Source organism: Zeugodacus cucurbitae, chromosome 2 (genome assembly GCF_028554725.1).
Source record: "Zeugodacus cucurbitae isolate PBARC_wt_2022May chromosome 2, idZeuCucr1.2, whole genome shotgun sequence".
Classification (NCBI taxonomy): domain Eukaryota; kingdom Metazoa; phylum Arthropoda; class Insecta; order Diptera; family Tephritidae; genus Zeugodacus; species Zeugodacus cucurbitae.
Genome location: NC_071667.1, coordinates 71,646,933 through 71,673,555, shown reverse-complemented (window position 1 = coordinate 71,673,555; position 26,623 = coordinate 71,646,933). Strand labels below are relative to the sequence as shown.

General features: G+C 31.9%; 2 protein-coding genes across 2 annotated transcripts in view; one reads left to right on the top strand and one right to left on the bottom strand.

Moving 5' to 3' along the window:
• Positions 1–26,623, bottom strand: part of LOC105209219 (mucin-19) — a 109,522-nt gene that overhangs the window by 69,113 nt on the left and 13,786 nt on the right. The gene's annotated exons all lie outside the window — the stretch shown is intronic.
• On the top strand, positions 485–4,391 carry LOC105214929 (uncharacterized). The gene is made up of 3 exons (XM_029042079.2): positions 485–906; positions 1,363–4,025; positions 4,089–4,391. The coding sequence occupies exons 1-2, from the start codon at positions 672–674 to the stop codon at positions 3,975–3,977; spliced, it is 2,850 nt and encodes a 949-aa protein (XP_028897912.2). The 5' UTR covers positions 485–671; the 3' UTR covers positions 3,978–4,025; positions 4,089–4,391.

Sequence of the window (26,623 nt, the reverse complement as noted above, 5' to 3'; positions counted from 1 at the left end):
ATTTATAAATAAATAAAATTGTACTTATTAAAAATATATTTTGTCCGAATTATTAATAGAATGATTAAAAAAGTTATGTTACGATGGGCGTCGAACCATTGCCCTTTCTCAACTTGAACTTCACCGAAAGGGAAAGTAGGAACATATGTGTGAATGTATGTAATGATCTTTCTTTTGTTTTCGCCAATTTCAATATGATATCAATTGTCATTATTGACATATGATATTGCGCCAAAAGTCAATTGCGCGGGATGTATTTAATTACAAGTGTCAAATATGACATGGGGTGATCATTGCGCCAAAAACAAAAAAGGGAATTGCGCCAAAAACAACAAAAGTCAATTGGGCGGGATGTATGTATGTATGTAATGATCTTCCTTTTGTTTTCGCCAATTACCATATGATGTCAAGTGTCAATAATTGATGATAATTGCGCCAAAAACAACAAAAGTGGATTGGGCGGGAAGGTGTGTAATGAATGTACATACATATGGAATGTTCTTTCTTTTTCTTTTCTTTTGGCTGATTACCATATGATGACAAGTGTCAAATATGAATGGGGTGATCATTGCGCCAAAATCAAAAGTTTTTTGTGAATTGTGCGAGACGGTTGTTTTTTGCGTTTTTTGCGATTTCGTACGTTTTTCTGTATTTTTTAAATTTTAATAAAAATGCCAAAAATTAGGAAGTGTCGTGTTCGGGATTGTGAAAGTACCAGCGGGGTACTCCGGTTGTTTCGGTTTCCAAATGAAAGGGAGCTGGCTGCAAAGTGGAAGGAGAATTTACAGATTCTGCCCACTGACCACTTTTCAGCCAGTAACACTTTCATTTGCGAAAAACATTTCGCGAAAGAGGCGATCGGGCAGAGGATGCTGCGGAAGAACGCGATCCCCACTTTATGTCTGGGTAAGTGCTCTGCATTTATATATCTACAAACATATGTCTATAAAAATTGTGCTGGCGGATGTCCACATATGTATGCATGCTTGTGTATCTGTGCATACGTGCATACACATGTGTGGGTGAATGTGCAAATTCCGAACAATACCTTTTTGGTGTTATATTTGCTGTCGAGTGGCCGGCCACATACATATGTGTGCATGCGGGTGATTATATGTGTGCATACGTGCATGCATAGTATGTGTATATTTACGAGTACGTACTCACGAAATGTATGCATTAGGGGTGCACGAATAAATGGATAATTTTATGTATTAGGGGTGTATAATAAAATTAAAGTTTATTTGAAGAAAATTTTTTTTCTTAATTTTACTTTTTTAAATGAATTTATTTATATATTGTATATTTTATTCTTTATTATTGTATATTATACTGTATATTTAATTAATTACTTTTTCATAGGCATTGAGGGGAGCCCAGCCCAACAATATGTGGCAGCAAAATTGTATCGCAGTTGCTGCGTTAGCAACTGCACGGGATGGGAGTCCCGGAAGCTCTTCGAATTTCCGAAAACGGAAGTTGCTGCCAACAATTGGGCTCGGGCCTGCAATTTACAATTGCCATTACAAAAAAATAAACGATTATTTGTATGCGAACGTCATTTCTATAAGAAAGACGTTTCGGCAAAGCGAGTTTTGCACGAAGTTGTGCCGGCACTAAATATTAAAGAAAATGATGATAATAGCGATATATCATCAGAATGGGTTTTGCCGGCGGTAGTAAAAAGCTATAATATAAAAAATGAAAAAGCGGCTTCACCCTCTAGTTTTACTTTTTCCGAAATGGAAAAGATGACAAAACTATGCGAAATCGATATGAAATGTGAAAGTAGTGAAGAGATCACTACTTTTGATCATGAGCATTATGCTCGAGTAGCCAGAGGCTACCAAAAAAATGCACTGAAGCAAAGCCAAACCATAGCGCAATTAAAAAAACAAATTTATGATTTACAAAAAAAATGTGAAGCTTTAGAAAAAAGCATTATAATACCCAGCGGTGCAAGCGAATACGCAATAACATTCGCTAGAATGATTCTTAAAAATAAAACCTCCTATGACGAAAAGGAGAAGATAATGGCATTGAACATAAATTATATGTCAACAAAAGCCTATAATTTCATGCGCGATGACCTCTCATTTGCATTACCGCATAAAAAAACGCTTTTGCGTTGGCGGCCGATCCGGTCTGTGTCCCCCGGTATCGATGAGAAGGTATTAAACAATTTAGAGAAAATTGTGCGCAATATGAAAAGAGAAGAGCGCATTTGCCAAATAATTTTCGACGAAGTCTCAATTAAAAAAGATCTGACGTACAATAAAGTACGGGACGTTATAGATGGCTTCGTCGATAACGGAGAAGGTCACCGAGAAAGTGTGATCGGCAATAAGTGCTGTTTTTTCATGGTAAAAGGCTTAGTGTCCAAATGGAAATATATAGTTTCCTACTACGTAGCCAAGGAAGGCGTAAAAAGTGTGCAATTAGAGAAATTGCTAAAGAACAATATTGATGCCTGCGAGAACATCGGGCTCAATATAAAATCAGTAGTATGCGACCAGGGCGGTCAAAATATGAAGTTGAAAGGATTATTGGGCGCAACTTCAGACCAGCCATATTTCTTTTATAAGGAAAAGAAAATTTATTTTATGTTTGATTACTGCCATTTAATTAAATGCATCCGCAATATGTTTTTGAAATACGACTTGGAAACAAGTGATGGCATAGCAACATCCGCTGTTGTGAAACAGATATATGCCATAGACCAAGCGAATGTCAATTTTAAAATGTGCCCAAAATTGACCTATTCTCACGTGTACCCGGGCTGTTTTGAAAAAATGTCTGTGTCCAGAGCCACACAGTTACTCAGCAATTCGGTAGCCGCCGCTATAGAAATGGCTACCAATCAAAATCTTTTGGGCTCCGATGAGCAATCCAAAGCACGAGCCAAGGCAACCCAATCATTCGTAAAAAAAATGAACGATCTATTTGATGAATTGGATTGCAAAACGCTCCACAATGCGAATCCAATAAGGCGACCAATACAGAGAGATTGTATTGAAAAAATCAATAGATTGAAAAAATATATCGCATATATAGCTGCCATTAAGAGTCCACATATCAATATCATGTGCCTCGACTCTACCAAATTAACTATTACCGCAATGATCGGAATAAGCGAAGACATTTTTAAAGAAAACGATACGATATCGTTTATACTCTTAGGGAAAATGAACCAAGACGCGCTTGAAAACTTTTTTTATAAAATCCGGGCAAATTTGGGGATCAACAGTCACCCATCAGCACACGAAATACAGTACATAGTAGCGAGACTAATCTCTATGCATGTGCTACGTCGGCAATTCTCACATACAGGGAGCAATTGTGAAGAAGATGACGACATAAACCTTGACTGGAATTATGGCCAAGAAGACGACCTGAAAGAAAATTTACAACCAGCAGAGCAACTTGCCGTGGAACAAATAGAGATTCCAGACGAGCACTTTGCTTCTGCTGAAAAACCAGCAGAAACTCAGGTACGTCGATACTACACAGGATACGCCATTTACCAGAAGGTTTTATGCCGGTTAAAATGCCAGAAATGTGTTGCTGTTATGAAGAATACGACGGGCTCACTGGAAGACTCATCGGAAGCCCTTATAAGGTCAAAAAATTATAAAAGTCCCGACGACCTAAGATTGGTAAATCCCGATGATAGAGTTTTTGAAGTATGCCGGCTTCAATTTAATTACTACAAGGAGCTATTCGCAAAACACGCGGCCAAAGTGGGTATCAAATCATTGATGATAGCCCAAATTACGAAAAAGACACAGGAGATTTATCCGCAATGGTATGAGGAGGCAGGGGAATGCCTAGGACACAGGCACACATTCCTCGATTTTTTGATAACTGTTTTGCTATACAAAAACAGTAAGTGGCTGGCTCTTCAAACCGCAGAACAGTGTAAAAAAGTCGCCAAAGCCAGCGCATACCAAAAGAAATTAAAAAAATTGACAACGTAAATTGCAGGTCGGGCTCAAAAAATAGCGGCAACTTCTGTTTTTTTATAGGTAAAATAAATTTATATTAATAAATATGTACAGTAATTAATACACTTTTCTTTTTCTTTTCAGATTATATTCCTATACATATATTAATTATTATTATTTTTTTCTTTCAGGGTAGTCAGTAGTAATTTATTTATGTACATATATGATATTAGATGTAAATTTTAATATTAGTTTTAGTTTGTAGTAAATTAGTATTATAGTTTGTAGTTTAGTTGATTAGAAAACACGAGCCAAGTTTCTATAAAATTAGATTTAATTATGTTAAATCGAGTTTTATAAAACTGGTGAAAATGAAAAAGACCTTTTCTTCATTGATTAGGTTGTGCGAGAATTTGCCATATGTTGGTAGGCAATTCTAAAAATCGTGTATTATTAAATATATATATTATTAATGAATATTTTTATTTTATTTTATTTTAATAATTTTTTCTTTATTTTTCATTTCAGATTTTTCAAATAAATATTTTCTTATTTTTAATCAAAATTAATTTTTTAATTAATATTTGATTATTTTTAAGCAATATGTATATATTAAATATTTATTTTCAATAAAAGTTTGAAATTTCTGCATATAAAAATGTTTCATCTATTTCATTTGATATCAACTTGGTTTCCATATAGAAATTTGACTGGCGTACAAGCAAATTACAAACGTGCTACATAAACACATATATATATTTCCTCATGCGCACTTTGGCAGACGGAGTTACATATGTACACTGCTGACTTCTCGCATGACGAGGGAATAAAATGAAATTGTACTACTGCTTATTCTTCTTAGAATAATCAAACCATAATTGAGAAAAGACAAATGTGTCACATAGTTTGGCACGCATGGTGAGTGCTCGCCTTGTTGCCATGAGTGCTTAGGTTCGAATCTCGTGTTGGATCTTATTTTTCGATTTTTATTTTTATACTCCTTGAACAGAATTATTTCAGAAAGACAAAAATTGAAGATTTTATGAATTTTGCCAAGCTCATTACAATGTTGTCACATTTCGATTGACTTCAGCACCAGCAACGAAATATGATTTATAATTTTTGCCATCGTCGCGAGGAAGCAGTTTGTCGACACCGACGTGTGCAGCGGGGAAAAGAGTTGACATATTGTTTCTGCTTCTTGATGTTCATAGTTTTTTGTAGTGAGTTACTCATGTATGTAAGTTTGTATATGCGTTGGTTTGTTTTTTTGACGGTCATTCACATTCACATATTCTAATTGGTGCGTTTGCTGTTGCGCATATGAAGGAATGGTGTTGTTGTTCGTATGACGATTGCCAATTCGTAATATTATACATACATATGTACGTACACTTGTAAGTTTGTAGGTCATTCGCGAATATTTGGGCGTTGGTGATTGCTCATATGAAGGAATTCCCTTGTGCTTACATACAAATATATTTATGAATGAATGTAGTAGATACATACATATGTAGAAATATCGTGTACGTGGTAGGTTTTTTATGTGATCGCGCATATGACAGATAATATATACATGTGTATATGCATATCTATACATACAAATGCTCATTTATACCTATAATTTTTTTAAAATGTAGCAATTTTTTAAATTTTAACACATTTAATTTATAAAACCGAAATATTGAAAAATATTTTTCCTACAAATTCTATTAAATATTTTTCACATTTCATTTATAAATGAAACCGAAATATTGACATAAATTTTTATTTATTTTCTTACAAATTCTTTTAAGTATTATTTATGAGCAGAAAAAATCCTATTAATCAGTTAAAATTTATAAAAAGTCAAAATAGTTTATCATATCAAAGCATGGGCATATCACATCAAAATGCCAATCATCACTAATGTTCATTCCCCGGCAGTCAATTCTGTTAAATAATAACGAGTAACGAGCGAATGGTGAATTCCCTACTAGCCAATTATAAGCTCTGTAAATGACCGTATCGAGCATCATACAAAAATCAAAATGCTCCTTCTCTATGTTGTAAGTTCTCTGGTACATGCAAGGCAGGACAGCCAAAGAATGGCAAGTAATTGTTTGTCTACCGCACTTACTCACTTAGCAGAGTGTGTGTGTTTGCTAGTAGTTGACTTGATGCTGTGTGAATCTCTGTAACTGGCGCGCTACCGCTTGGCCAAAGTCATGATTTATATGTACCGTTAGTTGGATAGCATACATATACGTGCATATGGATGTGTAGAAGCTAACTCGCTTGCGTTCAAATACTACAAACGACACGAAGCTTGGCCATAAACTTATATATGCTTGTGTGTGTGTGTAGTATTTTTGAAGCAAACGTGCCACTTGAAGTCGTACTAACTAACTGAAATTCACCGATGAAGTATATAGGTGTGTTTGTATGTGTATATGCCTAATGGTTTTAATAAATATTTTTAATATTTTAGAAAACATAAATCTTTGAAAAAATGCAAAAAAAAATATATTTAAAAAAAATGTCCACCGAAAAATATTTTAACATTTAGAAAATTAAAGTTTTTTATAAAAAAAAAGAATATTTTAACAATTAGAAAATTAAATTTTTTTTAATAAAAAATTATACAAAAAATTTATTTTTTTTTTCAATTTTTCAAATTTTTTTTCCAAAAAAATTCCTACCGAGTCACTTATATGCTTTCGAACAACCTTATGCATTCGTACTACCTTGCTTTGCAATTTTTCAGCATGGTCAAACCAATATGCACGGCTACAAAATATTCTATTATAATGGCAACAACAACAACTTCCCCATGTGATTGAACTTGACTTTGTCGCGGTCGCGCTGCTGCTACGGATGCTGATGCGCTTGCGCAAATGCAATTTTCGTTCTGCCGCACAAATGTCATTTCTAGTGCCAGTGTCTAAGTTGATTTTTCACACTGTCGCGTAAAGTTTTCGTTTCACATAAAAATCAATTTTTTTGCTGTTTTCTGCTTTTTCATACTAATGTTGTTGTTGTTGGCTGTGTCGTGTTAACAAATTTTGTAAATATTGTGCTAGTGTTTGCACAAACAATCAGCGGCAGTGGCAGGCGCGGAGTTGCATATAGTTAGTATACTGTGATTTGTTGTAAATGGTGTTTTTGTTGTTGCTTTTTTTCAAGAAAAAGATGCAGCACAACACTTGCAAGGAATGAAGTTCTTAATTTTTTTTTACATTTTATTGTTGTAAATTTACATATATTTACTGATACAACAGCATATATACATATACACGTGTAATGTATGCAACTCCTGAGTTCATTGCATTGATTGTCGCTTATGACTCGCCATATTGATGCTGTTGTCTGCTGATTTACGCTTGATAATCATGATCTTCTTGATGATTTGTTGATTTTATGCTTGTTACTTGTTGTTAGTGTTATATGCTCATGATGTTGCCGAGATGTTCATGATAATGGTGAGTGATAATGAGAAGGCTTCTTACTGTCGCCATTGCTGTGGTTGTTGTTATTGTTCGTATGTGTGTGTTGTTAGTGCATTCACCTTGCCACTTAGTAAGTGTTATTTAACAAGTCTCAAAGGTGTGTTATATATAAATATATATATGTATGTATGTTTGATCTTTGAGTATATAACACTTTTAGCATGTTGCATCGGTAACCGGTAAAAAATTGTCTTCTTTCTCACTTGGAAAGTGTCAAGAATCTTGTAAGTAAATTTTATTTGCTTACTAAAGCGTTTATTTAAGCACCGTTAGTTGCATTTGAATTCCTCGTATGGAGTGCTAAGATAGTAAGATTTTTTTAAATGAATAGAGCGAGAAATATATTTCGTATAATTTTAGTATATTTTATACTTTTAGAATCTCGGGTTTAAGATTATTTTTCAATTTTTCAAAATTCTCTATTTCCCATATTCTTCTAATACCATGAAGCTCTCCTTTAATCTAGCCCATATATACATAAGATACATATAAACAAAAAATTTAAACAAACTAGACACACATCAAAGCTCTCTTCAGCCATCATTTCAGTTCGTTTCAGTTTACCAGAGTAAAAAAAAGAATTTCAAACAAAAATGACAGTCAAATTCTGCGCTAAAATTCAATAAAAGGCAACGAACGACAGTCAGACTGTAGTCCGAATCAATATTTGCACGATTCGATGATTATTTGCCAAGTTCAGAAAAATTACAACAAAAAAAGCGTCGCACAAATTGCCTAGACTTTGCTATAATCAAGCGCTATATATTTTTGGTAGGGACAACTTCCATCAAATTATCGCACGATTTTTGGCACTCGCAAGCGTTTAACCGTTTTAATTATTTTTGACCTTTTGCGTGTCGTCAAGGCTGTGTGAAATGTTCTATTTTTAACTAAACAAAACTTACGTAATTTGGCTGGAGAAATTAGCATAAAATTTTGGCAAAATTTTATCTTTGGGTTTTTTTAGTTGGGTATTGCGTTTTACTTTTACTTTACCTGTAAAGAGAGTGAAAAGAAAGAGTAGAAATTAGTATTGAGCAATATTTGGGATATTTAGCAGTATATTTTGTTATACTTAAAAGAAATCTATATAAAATAAATAAATAATTAATTAATTTTAGAAAAAAATGCATAAAATATAGGTAAAAATGCCAATATGAATATTGAATTACTATGAAATTACCCATATTCATATCAGATTACTTTTTAATTACATTTTAATTACTTTAGTAGACTTACAATCTAAGTTATTTGAGAAGCTATTAGAGAAAAATAAATGTATAATTTATTGGAACAATGAATTAATTTTTCAATTACTTCTAAGAAAATAAAAAAAACACATGTTACAAAGAAAGAGGAATAATGATTATTAAATTTAAATTAAAATTAAAATACAAATATTTATATTGAATTACCATCTAATTACCTATATTGGCATTGCATTACTATTTAATTACATTTTAATTACTTCATTAAATTTAAAGTCTAGGTTATTTGAGAAGCTATTCTAGAAAAATGAATTAATTATTTATAAGAATAAGGAATTACTTGTTTCAATTACTTCTAAGAAAATCAAAAAACACATGTTACAAAGAAAGAAGAAATATTGATTATTAAATTTAAATTAAAATACAAATAATTATATTGAATTACCAAGTAATTACTTATATTTTTATTTAATTACTACTTAATTACATTTTAATTACTTTAATAAATGTAAAGTCTATGATATTTGAGAAGCTTTTAGAGAAAATTACTTTCAGAATTACTTCTAAGAAAACGAAAACACGTTACAAACTAATAAGTCTAAGATTACAACAGTTTGAATTACCTCACACAAATACAATAGCTAACAATTCAATGCAAAAGCAACTATTCAACAAGATGTCAATTACTGTGAGATAAGCTACGTCAAATTAAAAGGGGAAAAAGTCGTGGCGCCACACGTTAAACGTGCTAATAACTGGTAATTAAACATATGCAAAAATCAATTACCTTTCTGAAGTGTGAAAATAAGTAATTGTTGCCGCAAGCTAATGATGACGGCATGCGTTTAACAATATTGAAATTAAAAGAAATCTCAGGTAAATTAGAAAAATGCCGACATAAATATGTAAAGCAAAATAACAACAACAAAAACATGCGTAAACAAAATTAGTTTAATTAAATGAACAAATTTCACTTTTAAAATTAACGCGCCAAAGATTATCTCGCACTAATGGACGGCATATGCCACACTGAGGGCTTTTGAAGAGCGCGTATAATAACAAATTAAAATAGAAGAAAACATTAAATGAGAAAGAGAAAAAGTCGCAGTTGCAGAAGGGAAACGTGCAACACTTTCTGGTTAAAAAAATTAAATTAAATAAAAAAATTTAAACAAAAATAAAAAAAAGTACAAAAGCAATAAAAAAATAAAAACAAATGAAGCGAAAACGAGTTATGTTACTTAAAATTTATTTCATCTTCGCTTTTATTGCGGTAATTATTTGAACGGTTTTAACGCGCTTCCCTTTTGTTTTATGTGTTTTTATATTACTTTTTTTGTTTTTGTGAATGAAAGTGTTCTGCATTTCACTGCAACAAAACTAAATGATGAAAAAATTGTTGTGAATTAATGAATGAAACCTGTCAAGTTATGAGCGCTACAATTAAAAAGCGTTAAAAAAAGAAAAAAACAAAACAAAACAACAACAACAATTAAACAACAAAAACATATGTGGTTCACTAGAAAATGGAAAGTGTTGTACTTGAAACGCATTTCTTTTGCTGTGATTTTCCTAATTTACTTGCTTTCATTTGTTGCTATTGTTGTTGTGTGTAAAAGTTAATGAAAGGTCAGAGTGCCTAGTGTGGACAGCGTGTGTCTAACCAGCTGTCAGCATGTTCTTCATGTAATTAGGAGCAGACTATTGAACTTAAAACAGGTTCTAGCGGCAGTGGAAGAGTAGGAACATGCTTATATGAAGAGAAAATTACAACAAAAAAAATTCTAAAAAAAATTACAACAAAAAAGTAAAAATAAAAAAATATTTAAAAAGGTATATGCTGAATATTAAGAATCTTTTAAACGAATTTTGATCACCAGCTACCGCTCAGCACGTTTGCGGTACACTTGAAAGCCGCATTCTTTTTCAACGCTCACTCCTCGTCTTTTTTACTTTTTTTATTTTTTTGTAAGAATTTTTAATGTGTGCTCACATGTGGCGTGAAATTAATGTCAGCAGGAAGCACTTCACTAAATGTAACACGGTGGATAAATCGATTTCATGTCAATACACATGCTTACCTATGACCTTTGATGACTTGTGCTTAAGAGAGGTGCTCAAAGGTAGAATAATTACAAATACGAGTGTGTTGAAAGTGAAGGGAAATTTTTTATACTCAGAACAGCAATTACATATTATTACTTGAAGTAGAACTAGTAACAGCACTAGTGTTCAACTGGTGATTTCGAAACTAGTTAATTTAAAACTAATTTGTAACTAGTTCCATTTAAGTTAATTTGCAATTAATCACTTCATTACAATTGCTTCATTAACCGTGCTGACATAGTATAAATTTCTTGAATGCCAACATGTAACAGCTTTTAGCACGCTTCTTCTATAGTCGTAAGCGTCTTATCTGCCGATTTATGGCACATAAAATATGTCAGTTGTTGTGCATTTATCTTTTATTACAATACATTTGGTATATTATGTAAGTTTTTGCTATTATTCTGTACTTTATACGCAAATAACGGTAAAAGCGAGTGCTGATACATGTATACATACATACATAGATAACTCAAAACATATTTTCCGCATAATTTAATTGATAATTATTTAACAGTGGAGAGATGTTTAGTTGATATATTGCGCTATAATTCATTTAAAATATTATAAATTAATTAAAATATTATTTAATTAATTACTAAATTGCAAAAAAAATATTTAGAATTTCTTTTCTAAAAAATGTTATATAAAATGCTTCAATTAATCGAGTAAAAATAATAAAAAAAATTTTAAAGAAGAATTATTAAAAAATACAACAACAAAAAGCGTTTAATAAACAAATGTCATAACAAAAATTCCCACAGCGTTTCTACAGCTGCCTCTGAGGCGTTCAGTGACAAAACGAAAAATGATAATAAATTACAAACAAAGCAAAACTGCTTAATAAATAGAATAAATAAACGCTGAAGCATACAAATATAAAGAAAATTGAAAAAAATAAATATAATTAAGAAATAAAGCAAAAAATCGTTAACAAAGCTGTCAAAATGTAGCTGTCACACCACTTGTCAAGCAGCGTATTCACACAGCAACGACAATACCGTTAGGATTTCTAAAGGCAGCAAATGAATTTGTAGAAAAAAAATTACAAAATTTTGTGTATGCCCGGTGGCATGGTTGACTCAGCACGCCTACATACTGAGTGTTAATGAAGTAAAATGGTAAAGAGGAGATAAAAAATTGACAAAAAAAATTATAATAATTAAAAAAAAAATAAAAAATAAAATATTAATAATATAAAATATAAAAAAAAATAAAATAAATATTAATAGAAAAAAATTAAATATTTAAGAAAAATTAAAATGAACGAAAAACAATAAATATTTAAATAAAAAAAAAATGAAAAAAATAATGAAATTAAAATTCAGTAAACATTAAAAGAAAAATTAAAAATCTTAAAAAAGAATGACAAACAGAGCTATTATGTCAGAACTTTTTTGGCTGAAATTGACATTGATTTGGCATTTGTTGGCTGGAAATTTGCGCGATACTGCCAAAAGTAGCGCGAAAGACAGAAATAATTTAAAGAAGTTGCGCTAATTGACAGTATAAATGATGGCATATATTTCTTAATAAAAAATATATATTCAACAAGACATATATATTAAATATGTACATATAAACAGCTCTATAAATAATATAATTTATGCATTTATATACAATTTATAGACATATTAATTCAATAAGTTCAATAATTAGACCAAAAATTGAAATTTGTTTCAAAATATCTCGTCATGTCTGCACGCGAATTCCCAACAATAATGCGTTCAGTCCATTAAATAAACCGAAAATAGCATAGAAAAACTTTGCAGTCAATATTTCGCTTTCAATTTCAGCAAATTAATAGTTGAATTTTTGCACAACTATGGCAAATGAATCTAAATTAGCTGACCGAAAGGAGTGAGCAAAGCAATTGAATTTGCCTTAATTTTTTGTGATTGACGTCAGGAAATACCAAACAGGCACTGGACAAAAATTTAAAACTTTTTGAAAAAAAAAAAGAAAAAATAATTTTTATTTATTTATTTTGGCGTTTTTTGTTTTGCTTAGATTTTGAAATATTTTTTTTTTCATTTTTTTTTTGTTTTTATTTTTATAATTTTTTTTTCCTATTTCTTATATATTTCTTCTTCACTTGTATTTACCTTTTATTGCATCAAATATTTGGCAATACTTGTTTGCTTGCTTTTACACTTATGTGCAAATACATATGTACTCTGCTCTATTTGGCTACTCGCAAGTCAAATTGTTTTTTATAAAAAAATAAAACCAATTTGTTATTGCTTTTTATGGCAAACGCGCGTTTATTAGTCACGTTTCGACGCTAAAATTGGCGAGTATATAAACTATTTGAAGCGTCGTTAAGTATAACTTAAGAAAAAGCTTGACAAAACAATTTGCGATTCCAAATTATTTGCTATTGAGTTGAAAAATAAATAAATATTAATATTTTGAAATGAAATTTTTTTTTAATATTTTTGCTTTACTAATTTCTTGTGAAATTGCAAAGTCAAATATGTTTTTTCAAAGTCAAAAATGTAGCAATCTCAACTGCAAACATTACATGCGTGTCAATGTGGCCTTAAGCCACAAAAAATAATTTATTGCCAAATTTATTAAGTCTACACTCATCACACTTTAAAGTATTGAAACTCCACTCAAATAAAATATTTTTCAATATTTGTGTATCGTTTGCTATTTCGAGCTGAAATTCATTTTATTTCAACTTTTGCCGACTCCTTGCCCTGCTTTCGACGCTTCCGGGTGGCAAATGCCATGCACGCTTCTTTCTGCTCTTCAGCTAGTCATTTTACAAAACTCAAATCAAACCACCTTTGCTGTTGTCGAGCACTTTGAACTTTGAATATGAATTTTCCATCGTTTGATTGAGAAAAAAATGCACATAATTGCTTTAAGCCGCAATTTTCATAATAAAATTTAAGCTAATTTGGCGTAAAGTTAATAACATGAAGCACACACACACACAAATATATATATATATATCCATATATAAATCAAATAACACTAGCGCTGTCAGGTGATACATGTATGTCTATATGAGAGTGTTGCGCACATAATTAGAATTTAAATTATTTGCCAAAAAATTGGCTGAAAATATCAAACCCGAAGCGCTTTAGAGTATCTATATACATACATATGCATAGGTATGTATGTATCTATGGTAAGCCAGCCGTCTTGACTTGCCGCCAGCTAAGGCACTTAAGAAGATATCCTTTGACTCAAACCAACCAACCAACCTTTGCATATAATATTTGTATTTGTATGTGTGGGCATCTGTTCACCGTTCGTACGTGATTTTCTGATGAAATGCTGTCAACAATAACAACAACAACAACAACCAACAATAAATAGAACTTTGTTGTCAAAACGCCCAGAAAACCTTAAGTCAATGACTACAGTTATGTTGTGAGCCTATTCCCTGTTGCTTGTGCTGCAGGTTGTTTATATAAAACAACAAATTGTTGTTGTATTTGTGCTCCATAATTTTCTTCAGTTAGAGGCAGGTTAATTGGCACGACGCTGTTGTTGTTGCCATGGTAACGGCATTTTGCTGACAATTAAAGTGGCAAAGTCTTAAAGTTTAATTTGCTTGTGTAAATATATTCTTAGGAATTTAAAAAAAAAGTAATTTGTTGTTTGAAAAGGTCGTCGAAATAAAAGTTTACCGTTATTTTTAATTAATTATGTATATTTTAATTTCAGGGTTGAGTAAAAGTAGCTGGAGGGCAAGAAAAATTGTGCTTTCAGAATTATTGCTGTCAACTTAAGGCATTAAAAATAGTAATGAGCGCATAATGTAAAAATTATAAAAATAAATAAAATAAAAAAAAATAAAAATTGTCAGTCCCGAAATTTTTCGGGATCCCGAAATTATTTCCAAAGTAAAGTGGCAAGAATTTGATTGTTGCCAACGAAAAGTAACGCGTTATAGTTAAAATTACAAAATTTTCAAAATCCCGAACCCGATCCCGAAATTTCGGGATTGTAAAAATTCACCAATTTTGGTATATACCTTGTTGAATATACTTAAATAAATATATAAAACCTCCATCTTGTAGATCTGTATGAATGAATCAGTGTGCATGCAACTTCATTTTGTTGCAAGTACCAAAAGTCGAAACGTCGAGCGACATTTGCAAATTATTTAAATTGACATACAATTGACATGAAACGAAATTTCAATTAAATTTTTCAGCTCAACGGCATGCCATACAAAAAGAAAAGTTCGAGAATGGCAATGGTTGCCTACGAACTTTGACACAAGGAGCCTCTAGCCACTTGCAACATACATACATACATATATAATATATGGACCGACGTATACACGAAACTGTTATGTGCGGCTATAATGGCGTGTGACACTCTGGAATTTATTAAAGCTACATACAATAGCTACAGGTGTACATAAGTAGGCACATACAATATGTAGACATTTTGTAGGTTCTTGACTGCACGTTGGCAATTTGCACTTGCCACAATGCCACAACTCATACATAATTCATGGAAAAATGCTGAAGAGTTGCAACAACAGGGCGGTCAGAATTTGTGGACGAAAATATATGTAATATTACTTGTATATATTTTTCTTTATTTATGGCTGTATGTATGTCTGTTTGTGCCACATGTGCCTTGTGACTTGACATTTTGACATTTTTATATAAACGTTATTGTACTGACACTCACTGTTGTTCACAATAAATGAAAATCGTAAGTATCAGCATACACAACAACAACAAAAATTTAACAAAAAACAACAACAACAAAACACAACTTTTTACTCAACCTGCCACAGCGGAAATGCAAGAAAGCGCTTCTTCACTCAAAAAAATTTCAACGTTAGTGTTAACGAAGAACGGAAGCTGCCCTAGCAACAACAACAATAAAGTGTTGCACGAAATATAGAAGGGAAGAAGTTGAAAGAAAACGTCAATTGTGCGCTTACAGCAAGCCACTTAGGCTGACGAAGCTTTTTAGTGCATTTGCTGCTGCTTCTTCTTCTCTCTTTACCGAGTCAGTCGAAATTGTCAACGTTTCATGGTCACTAGCTAATGTGCTGTGCAACAATAATAATAAAAAAAAAAAAAACAACAACAACAAATGCTTTTTACTACAATACAGTGTTGTTGTTGTTGTGTTGTGTTGTGTTGCCGGCTTTTGTCATTGGCATTGTCTGCATGCTGTCTGCTGTGACGTCTGTTAGTGCTTGAAAATTTAATGACAACTTTTATATTTGCATGCACACAGCCACTGTCACTGGTACTCAAATTATATACAGTTAAATATATGTACATTTTATAGTCTGTTTTATATAGTGCTCGACAAATTTCGTTGTTTGTTTGTGTTTTTGTATTTGAATTGAAATGTTGCGCATTTTAATTGAAAATCAATTTGCAATGTGCCACATGCAGCATACTTGCTTGCAACATTTAAAGCCACTTAACAGTTAACAAGCGTTAAATGATGGTAGTGAATGTGTTGGAGGAAATTTTGGGTGTAGAAAAAGCTTTTATCAGGGGAAATTGGCTAATAGTTATTAAATACTTTTTAACAAAAATAAAATATTGAAGTTTTGAGTTGAGACATTTTGATAAAAAAATATTTTTTTTTGAGTTTCCAATTTTTATATTTTTGAAATACAACTTTTTAATTTAAAATATTTTTTTTTGGATTTTCAAAATTTTTAATTTTTGCAACACAACATAAAAAAAATATTTTTATTTGGAATTTCAAAATTTTTTAATTTGAAATACAACTTTTTAATATAAAGATATTTTTTTTTTGGATTTTCTAATTTTTTAATTTTTGCAACGCAACATAAAAAAATATTTTTATTTGGAATTTCAAAATTTTTTAATTTGAAATACAACTTTTCAATAAAAAGATATTTTTTTTGGATTTTCTAAATTTTTAATTTTTGAAATACAACTTTTTAATAAAAAAAATAGTTTTTTTTTTGAGTTTCCAATTTTTATATTTTTGAAATACAACTTTTTAATAAAAAAAAAACATTTTTTTAGGTTTTTCTAATTTTTTAATTTTTGAAATACAATTTTTAATAAAAAAAACATTTTTTTAGGATTTTCTAATTTTTTAATTTTTGCAACACAACATAAAAAAATATTTTTATTTGGAATTTCAAAATTTTTTAATTTGAAATACAACTTTTTATTAAAAAAATATTTTTTTTTGGAGTTTCCAATTTTTATATTTTTGAAATACAACTTTTTAATAAAAAAAAATAGTTTTTTTTTAGTTTTTGAAAAACAATCTTTTAATAAAAAAAATATTTTTTTTTGAATCTTCAAATTTTTTAATAAAAAACATCATTTTAGGATTTTCAAATTTTTGAAATACAACTTTTTAATAAAAAAATATTTTTTTTAGGATTTACATTTTTTTTTTAATTTTCACTATTCAAGATTTTAATATTTTTTTTATCTAATTATTTTTATTTTTAAACAAATTTTTAATTTAATTTGTTTTTTAATATTTTTATTGTAATTTTTTTAAATTTATATTTTTATTTACATATTATTTTATTTCATTTACTTTCTCAGCAAAAAAATTATTACTGAAGCTATATTTTTTTTTTTTTATTTTACACAATCAAAATCCATTGTTTTAAGGTTATAGCTATTGGTTTGGCATTTATTTAAATTAATATATAAAAATATTTTTTTTATAAATTTTATTGCACGTTTTTGCATATAAATAGTATGCAGTTAAGTACTCAATTAGCATTTCAATGACAGCTTAGTGTCTCCAGCAGTTGACATACAAATTTATGCGCCACTTGCAATTGAAAGCTATTTATATTTATCAAATGTATTTTTAGAAAATTGATTAACTCATAGCAATAACTATTTAAATATGTGCATTAAATAGTAATAAAATAAATATTTATCGAAATTATGTAAAAATAAATAATAAAATTTTATGGCGCAATTAAATGCAAGGAGGGTGGTAACTATAAAATAAAGTAAAATTTATTATTTCAAAGCAATAAAATATAATTAACAGCAGTTTCTTACGTTTTTTTTCAAATGAGTTTTCTTAGAAAACTTTTTTTTTAATTTAAGATTTTTGTAAATATTGTTTTTATTTAATTATTTTTTAATATTTTTTTTATTTAATTTTTTAATATTAAAAAAAAAATTGTGGAATTTGAAATGTGATGGGACATTTTTTTAAATAAATTGCTTGAGTTTCTGCCGAATAATGGTTTTTAAGGGATTTACTTCGTACTATCTTTAATAAAATACAAATAAAATGCTTTAACTAATAAGCACATAAGTTCGGCGATCAAAGCAGTCATGTCACAACAGACAATTAATTTTTGCTTGAAAGTTATATTAGCTGAGCACATTCTCCTCTAATCGCTTTTTGCCGCTTCCGGCTCTTTGCATTTCTGACATTTTCTTCAAACATAACCTTTCATGTTTACCTGCGACGCTTAACTATCACTCAAACCTACAAGCTTACTCAAACTACTCCTTCTCACCATACAAGATTGTATGTGGCTGTGTGCCAATCTAAACAAACAATTTCACTGAGTCTTTGATATTTGACACACACACACACATCTACTTGCTTCCGCCAACTATTCACGGGCGCACAAAACTAAGTGCCACACTTGAGAGACACACACAATCATATATGCAGAGCACCTTAGAAGCGCGCGCTACACTTTATTTGCGTCAATTGCTTCCACACCAACGCGCTAGGCGGCACAGTTGACTGCACTCAAGTGAGTATGTGTGCGTGTGCGAACGTGCAACAAATCAAAGGTGCGCTTGACAGCTGAGCTGCCAAAGAGTTGCAATAAGAAGAAGAAGAGAAGACGACAATAAAATAAAAGCCAATAAAAATTGCCAGCAATGCCGCCTCTAAAAGCAACGACGACAACAACAATATGAAAAGTGAAATATATGCAAGCTGTCGACTGGCGGTGCACCTGTAAGGTAGCGACAGCAACAGCAATTGTTGTTCGTTGCAGCAGCTTCTTGTTGGCGCGCCCTTTGCTTTAACAGCGCGCCGCCATGCTCCAAAGCACAGCACAGCGATGCAACTCCCTGGTGGCCTGTTTGTGCATACATTAAGGCGCTTTGCCGCGTTGTGCGAGTTTTTAGAGGTGGCACAACAACAACAATGCTGCTGTCTTTGCTGTTGTTATTATTGTTGTTGCATTTGCTTTATTGCCCGCCTTTGTTATGTCTTGTTTGTGCAAATAACGACTTTGTGAGGCTAGCAAGCAAGGCGCTTTTGCTTTGCATGCCAGTATGTCTTGGAATGCAATGCCCTATCCCCTTCTGCTACCACTGCCACCAGCAGCAGGCATTGCTGTGCGGTGCGACTGTCTCAATTAAAGCACTTGAGTGCATCCTTCGCATTGTCGCCGCGCGCACCAGCACAATTGCCTCGACTTCTGTGCCCACCTGCCATTGCTGAGTAGGCGCTGTGCCGCGCTGCCAACTTGCCAAGCTGCCAGCCAACCGACAGCGCCTGCCATAGCTGGCGGCGGCGCGCTGACATTTTTCCTAGATTTTCTAGCATTTTCTACTTGAGATTTTATTTCACTTGGCTGTGTGCTCCTTAATTTGAATATTTGCTTTGGTTAAGTCTTCTCAATAATTTATTTATGTAAATTGAGGCAATAAAATTTGCAATCGACGGCGCAGACAGACACTTAAGCAAGTTGAAGGCAGCCTGCTGCAGTGTCAAATTGTTGTTGATTTGTGGCATGTGGCATGTGTATGTGTGTGTGCAATGCCATAAGATGAAAAGCGCAATCAGCCACTTAGCTGGGCAATGCAATTGTTTGTTGTTGTTGCTGCGGTTGCCTTTTCCATCTTAATGTTGCCTTGGCACCTCGTTGCAGGCATTATGCTATTGCCATATTTTTACATTTTCGTTGCGTACATTTCGATTTAGTTTACGTGTGTGTGTGTGTCAGCGCGTCGTTTTATGACAGCCGCTCTCGGTGGGCGTCCATTTTTATTATTTATTATAAGCACTTTTATTAAGTTATAAAAATAAATGTTGGCATCGAGTTGACAGTTGTTTTGAAGCAATGTCTGTAGTTGGCTGCGGTGGAGTTTATGTGATAAAAATAAAGTTTTCTTGATTGACAAATGTGATTTATGCGGTTGGAGTGTGGTTGTAGGCATTTTTTATATTTTATTTTGCATTTTATTGACAAAGTTTCGAAACGATAAATTTGAATTTTTTTTCCTGATTTTTTCAAATTTTTGTTTCATCTAGGTCTGGAAATATGTATGGTTTAAAAATATTAAGTTTCTATCGATAAAGAAACACGTATATGAAATCCTCACCAGAAATTGTCAAATTCTTTTCAAAGTTTGCAGATTTTTGAAGGTTAGATCCAACCCTAAAAGTATGCTATATTATATTTTTAGTAAAAAAATATTTTTTTTTAATTAAAATTTTTATTTTGCCATTAACTAAATTTATACAATTTTATTTTTTCAAAAACTGTTCAAATTTGTTGTAATTTAATGAGTTTTTATGGTTTTCGAAATTTTCTTGGCACAAAATATTTAAATAAAATCAAAAATATTAGTTAGTATCGATAAAGATGCTTACATATGACATCCTGAGCTGAAAATTTTCAAATTTTTTCCTATTCTGTAGATTTTTGAAACTTTGCCATATAACCCTAAAGGTATGCTATGTTATATTTTCTAAGTGAAAACCATTTTTTTTAATCACAAATATTCTTTCATGTTTAATTACAGCAGACATTTTCCGTTTCTTTTCATATTTTGCGGGATTTTTAAAATTAGTCCCAACCCTAAAAGTATGCTATGTTATATTTTCCAAGTGAAAACCATTTATTTAATCACGAATATTGTTTCGTGTTTAATTACAGCAGAGATTTTTCAATTCTTTTCATATTTCGAACCATTTTGAAAATTAGTTCCAACCCTAAAGGTATGCTATAATGTTTTTTTGGGTTAAAACTTTAACAGAATTCTTCTTTCGTGTTCAACTACATCTAAGATTTTTTTTTTTACTGTGTAAATCCCCATCTAGCTCTTCAATTTTTCTACTTTTACTACATCCAATCCAACCACAGTCTATATATCCACATTCAATTCATATCAATGTACTAGATCAAAATCCAAATAAAAGAGTGTTTCTTCCAACCTTCTCAACAATACAAAAGTTACGCCACAAAGCGAGTTCCAAATTCTTTTAGAAAGACCGCCATTCTTTGAACTTTCGCTTGTGATCGGTACCACTGCGGATTGACCTAATGCCGAGATGTTTATCGCGGACGCGCGAACTATTCAATTTAGTTTATTATTATTTATATGCCAGCGTGCTAATTCTGCCGCAACGCCTTCGTGCAATATAATAATTGTATGCATGTATGTGTATGACAATGAGACGTAGAAGAAACGAACACGATGTGGAACACTCGCTGTTATCATAAATTATGCGTGAATTTATTTCGAAGAAAATAAATAAATTATAAATAAAATAAAAAATAGCAAAGTATGCTTTTAGCGCATAAATTCGCGTATAACAATGCTGACAACAACAATGAGGCGAGTAGAACAGCGGAAAAATCAGTTCAATTAACTCGTGCTCACGCGCGGAGGCACGCAGCCACAGACGCTGTGCGAATTGAATGGCAGCAGCGTTGTTGTTAACGCTCACGCAGCTCTTTGTGAACCTGTGTTGGTGTGTGTGCGTGTCGAAGTTTGAGCAAAGCGGGGCAACACGCTTTTGACAGCTCAAACGCTGCGCTTTGTTGTTGTTTGAATGAATGTGTTTGCCACTCCAATGTGTGTGATAATTTGTTATTTTATTATTATACCTTATTGTTGTTGTGGGCGGTGTTTTTGTTTTCAAGAGTCAAGAGTTGCTGACTCTCAAGTGACCCAAATATCGTATTTCTTTGAATGTTTGCGTTGCGTGACAGGTTCTGGGTACTTTATATTCATTACCACACATTGCCAACGCTCTCAAATTAACTTAAATTACCCACAAAAAACGCTGAAAACTGCGGTTAAATAGGTAATTTAGTTACGGTTTTTGGTTTGCTTTTAAAATGATATTGATTCAAATTGGTGGTAGAAACCAAAGTATGTATGTATGTGATTGGCGTTGCAACCGTTTAGCCGGTTATAGCCGAATCGACGATAGTGCGCCACCTCTCTCTCTCCTTCGCAGTTCGGCGCCATATAAATTGATGTACAACAAATGTTTAAAACCTAAAGTTTTTAGATTTAATTCAATATTCGAATTTTTTTCGAAATTCGAATTTTAATATTTTCCGAAGTTCGAAAATCAAAAACTCTAAAATAATTTTCGGAATATAAACTCCAATATTTCAATTTAATTTTCGAAATTTCAAATACAAAATTAATTTTCGAATTTCGAAATTTAATAATTGTTCCAAATTCGAAATAAATTTGAAATTTCAAGATATTACTATTTCTAAATTTTAAACTTAAAAGGTTAAATTCCAACATAAAATTAATAGTAATAGCGAAATTCGAAGAACGCCCTTGGCCAGTTAAAGTTCAAAACTCTCCAAAAATCCATTATCTATTCATATTATGTTACAATGAGATCATGGTCAAAATGACTCAAATTTCGCTTTCAGTCAACGAAAATCAAGTAATCCCCAAAATCCGCTACCGTTTCGCAAATGAAAGTAGTCAACTTAGTCATTTGCTCTTAAAGCTTCAAGTAACCTAATTTCACACAATAAATCATAAATCTCAACTTTCAATCAGGTGCGACCAACTCCTAATAAGGTCTTAAGAATATGCCAGACAAATCTTGTAACATACTGATTTCCTTAAGTGGAAGCGGAAGAAAGTACTCACACCCACAACTACTCGACCGCAAACAGTAAACACCACCTGCCTGTGAAACTTTCGCTTGTTTAGCAAGAATGATTTTTCATTATATTTATATTTAATGACAACTTGTTGTTACATATGTGCGCTCAATATGAGTGCCCTGGCAATTAACAGCGCCTACAAAAACAACACAGACGCAAAACGATGTCAAAAAGCGCAGCCGCGAAAGAACTGGAGGAGATTAATGCGCGGCGTCGCGTCGCGCCGCCTAGTCTGTTATAGCGCGCGAACGCGTTGACACAATAAAAGCGTAAAATCGGAACACCGACGCGACGCGCAGCCGTGAGTGTGACTCAATGCGCGACAGTTGCCGCTGAACGCAACGAACTTGCCAACAGCGCTGCCATTCACAAGTCATGTTGTGGCAAGTGGGGAGCTAACTGGCCATCGACTATATCGACATATTGGCTTAGAATCAGCACACAGCAGCAAAATTTTCACTTGTTTTGCAGAAAAGCAATTTCTCCCCGCCATATATGGCGCTATTGTGTACGCGGCGCGACCAAAGCCTGTTAACTTGTTGGCTCCAACTGACAAATATAAAGTGTGCTTTTTCCTCGTTTTGGCCTTTGTGCTTACACAGTTACTGTTGTTACAAACATAGTTAGAGCACAATTATGCGGCTTACAATTGGCTGCTGTACACAGCGCGCGCGCGGGTAGATCTGGGGAATAGCGGCGCGCAAAAAACCGCTTCGAAACGCGTTCAACAGACGCGCTTCCCCATTTGCGCATTTGCTTGCTTGCAACAAAAGTCGTCGCCATTGATGAAGTTCTATTGTGTGCAACGCCAATGGCTATTGTTCTACGCCAGTAGAATTGTACCGCGTACCGAGAAATGACAGAATTTGTTGCAAACAAAAAATCTGCGCTTTACACTCTGCAACGGAAGAAAGTGTCAAAGCGCATGGGGTCTGAAAGAAAAAGTTCTATAACAGCGCGGTGGCGGCGGTGGCGTTGCTCGCTTTTTCTACACAGTTGTGATTTATGTGACAGTCGGCGTAATGAAAGTACACAATGGCCGGCTGGAGTCTAACGCAGCGCGCGCCGCCCGCAAATGGTCAATGAGGCCAAGAACTATTCCGCGACCGCTGGGCAGCTGTTGTGACGCAGCTTCCGTGACGCGCTTAGAGCTACATATGCGCCACATACGTGGCATAAAATCGAGTTTGTTTTAGAAATTGAGTTTTGCGCCAGGCAAAAGTTGAACGCTTTGTCTTTTTTGCTGCTGCTCTAAAGCATTTTCATGGCTAACGCTTTTTTTGCGCGCTGCGTCTGCCGCCAGCTGTGGCGCCTCGCAGGCAATTGTAGTTTTTTGTGTGTCACACAACATTTGAATACGCTTAGCTCTTTGGCTTGTGTGACATACTGCACCGGATTTGTGTTGTTAGTGAATGGCTATGTTTAATATAGACAAATTAGCTTGAAAGAAACAGCTATTTAGAGCCTCAATATCGGTTGAAGTAGAATTGGAAATATTTTAATATTTTTTAAAATTGAAAATATTTAAATATTTTTCTTTTAATAATTTACTTACTTAATCTTTAATTTAACCACATATATTAGAAATAAAAGTATTGAGACGCACCTGAAAATAAAGAGAAAAGAAATGTATTAATTATAAGATCACTTGAAAAATATTTAAAAAAAATAGTAAAATTCATAAAAATTAATAAAAAAAAATATTTAAACATCTTATTTAGCTCTTAATATCAATACTGTCAATTGAAATCGAAAGACCCCACAGAAATAATCACAAATAATAACTTCAATGATTTTAATTAAAAAAATACTGAGCATCACCAAAGATCGGCTATGAAGTACACGATCAACACTTACCTAATTGTCTAAGCCTATTTACAAACACTATAAAACTATAAATAAGTAGTTAATAAATAAACCTACAAACAGCTGTACATTTATGTGAAAAATAATGCACATGACCATCACGCTCAGCACCTCAACAACAGCACTAAAGTGATGCCGCTGACGATCACTGATCAATGAGCGCGCTTGTGCTAAAACCCAACAAGCGAACATTAGCATTGCCATGTGAAACCATAAAAAAGCTGAAAAGGCTGTGACGATCGCGATAACAGTAATCACGATCGGCGAATTAGCTAAAAGCCATTTAGCTGTTCGATGAATGAGTGAGCAGAGGGCTCAAGCGTCTAGCAGTGAGAATATTTCCTAAGCGCCAATTTAGTATGAGCTACGTTAAATGTTGTTGTTTTATTTATAAATGCATAATTTATTGTGCATAATTTTTAATTTTGTAATAAATTTTTAAAATAACTTGATCGACGGCATTGTCATCGTGTCGTTAAAAAACAATTGTTTACTATATTTATATTTTTTTAGAGTCAAGTTTGGAATATTTATGAGCATTTAAAATTCATACAAACCGTAAATGACTCTACAAAGTACTCGTAAATACATGCAGTACATACATAGATCACTTAAAGGGCAACGCTCGATCTTTTTCGAGTTCTTTGAGTACTCAGTAAGTGATCGCCGCAGCTTCCGCATATAATTTATATATTCTAAAGCTTAACAAATAGCTTTTTATGGCATTTAATAATATTTAAAAATATATTTACAAATTTTCGCATTTTGTTTTGTTTACTCATCTTCTGCCTCGATTATAGACTATATAGCTATAAATTGTCCTCTTAAAATAGTTTTACGCATTACAAATAAAACTTGTTTGATTTATTTATTGATTTTTATCGGTTTTGCGGCAATTTGACGCGATCACCAAATTATATTTTTTTTATTTCAAAAGCCTAAAAACAAAATATTTTCTTTTCATTTCAGCGTGAACGCCTGAACTCAGCCGTAAATTAGGTAAGTCAGTTGGTCACTATTTCAAGTGTTTTTTCAAGTTTTTCTGGTTTTATTTGCATAGTTATTGGGTGAATTATTTGTTTTAATTTACGTTTTTGTTTACTTGTTGTTGTGTGATTTTGCGCAAAAATCTGGAAAATGCGTCGGTGAACCCACTTGAGATTTTCCAGAGCTAAGCATGCATTTGATTTGCAGATTTTTCAAAAACTCTTGAGTAAAATTATTTTTGTAAAATTTGCTGAATTTTTGCAAAGAAAATATTGCAAAAAGCACTTGAGTTCGTTTTTTGAAGTATGGCGTTTGGTAAATCGAACTAATAAAAAGCGATAAGAGAATTTATTAGTGAGGAAATTAGAAATCAAATTTCGAATTTGTGGTAAATTGATTTATGTGATTTGAATGATTTTTTAAATTTGAAAAAAATTATTTAAAAAATAATACAGCATTAATAACGCAGAAATTATTGAAAAAAAAAAAAAAAATGTTGATATATTTTTGCTCAGTGACATAACCTCAAAAATATTTTTTGTGCTATGTTTTTTTAAATTTATAACTAAACAATTGGAGGAATCTTCTCAATGATTATTGGTTGTATTGTTAAAAAATTAATTAAAAAATTAAATTAATATTATTAAAAAATTGTTAATTGTATAGGGTTGCCATCGTAAACTTAATACTTATAAAGAACATATAAACAGTTATTATTTTTTATAGGGTTGCCACATATTTGTTAGATTTTTTGAAGCATTATGGAACTTTTTTCTATCTTCAATTAAAGTTTTTATATATTGTATTGTTTTAAAATCCATATAAGAAGCTTTTATTTGGTGTAGGGTTGCCACATATGTATTATATTTTTTAAAATTAACTAGATTTTCTGAAGCGTGAGTTAAGTTTTTTGTAGCTACAATTAAAGTTTAATTTTTCTTCCAAAAATTTTTATTCATTTTTAAATATTAGTTGTAGGGTTGCCAAATATTGATAATAAAATATGAATAAAAATATTCAAAGTAACTTATTACTGTTAAAGCTACGCTAACAAATTATTTTTTTATTAAAATAAAATACTTTTCTTAAGTGTTGCCAGACTTTTTTTATTTTTTTATTATTTAACTAAAATATTTTTTTTTTAATTCTAAATATTATTATTTA

Bases quoted from the DNA above. Each gene is read 5' to 3' on its own strand.
- LOC105214929 (XM_029042079.2), top strand. From the start codon at position 672: ATGCCAAAAATTAGGAAGTGTCGTGTTCGGGATTGTGAAAGTACCAGC. The intron at 907-1,362 runs GTAAGTGCTCTG...ACTTTTTCATAG, and splicing joins GATCCCCACTTTATGTCTGG to GCATTGAGGGGAGCCCAGCC.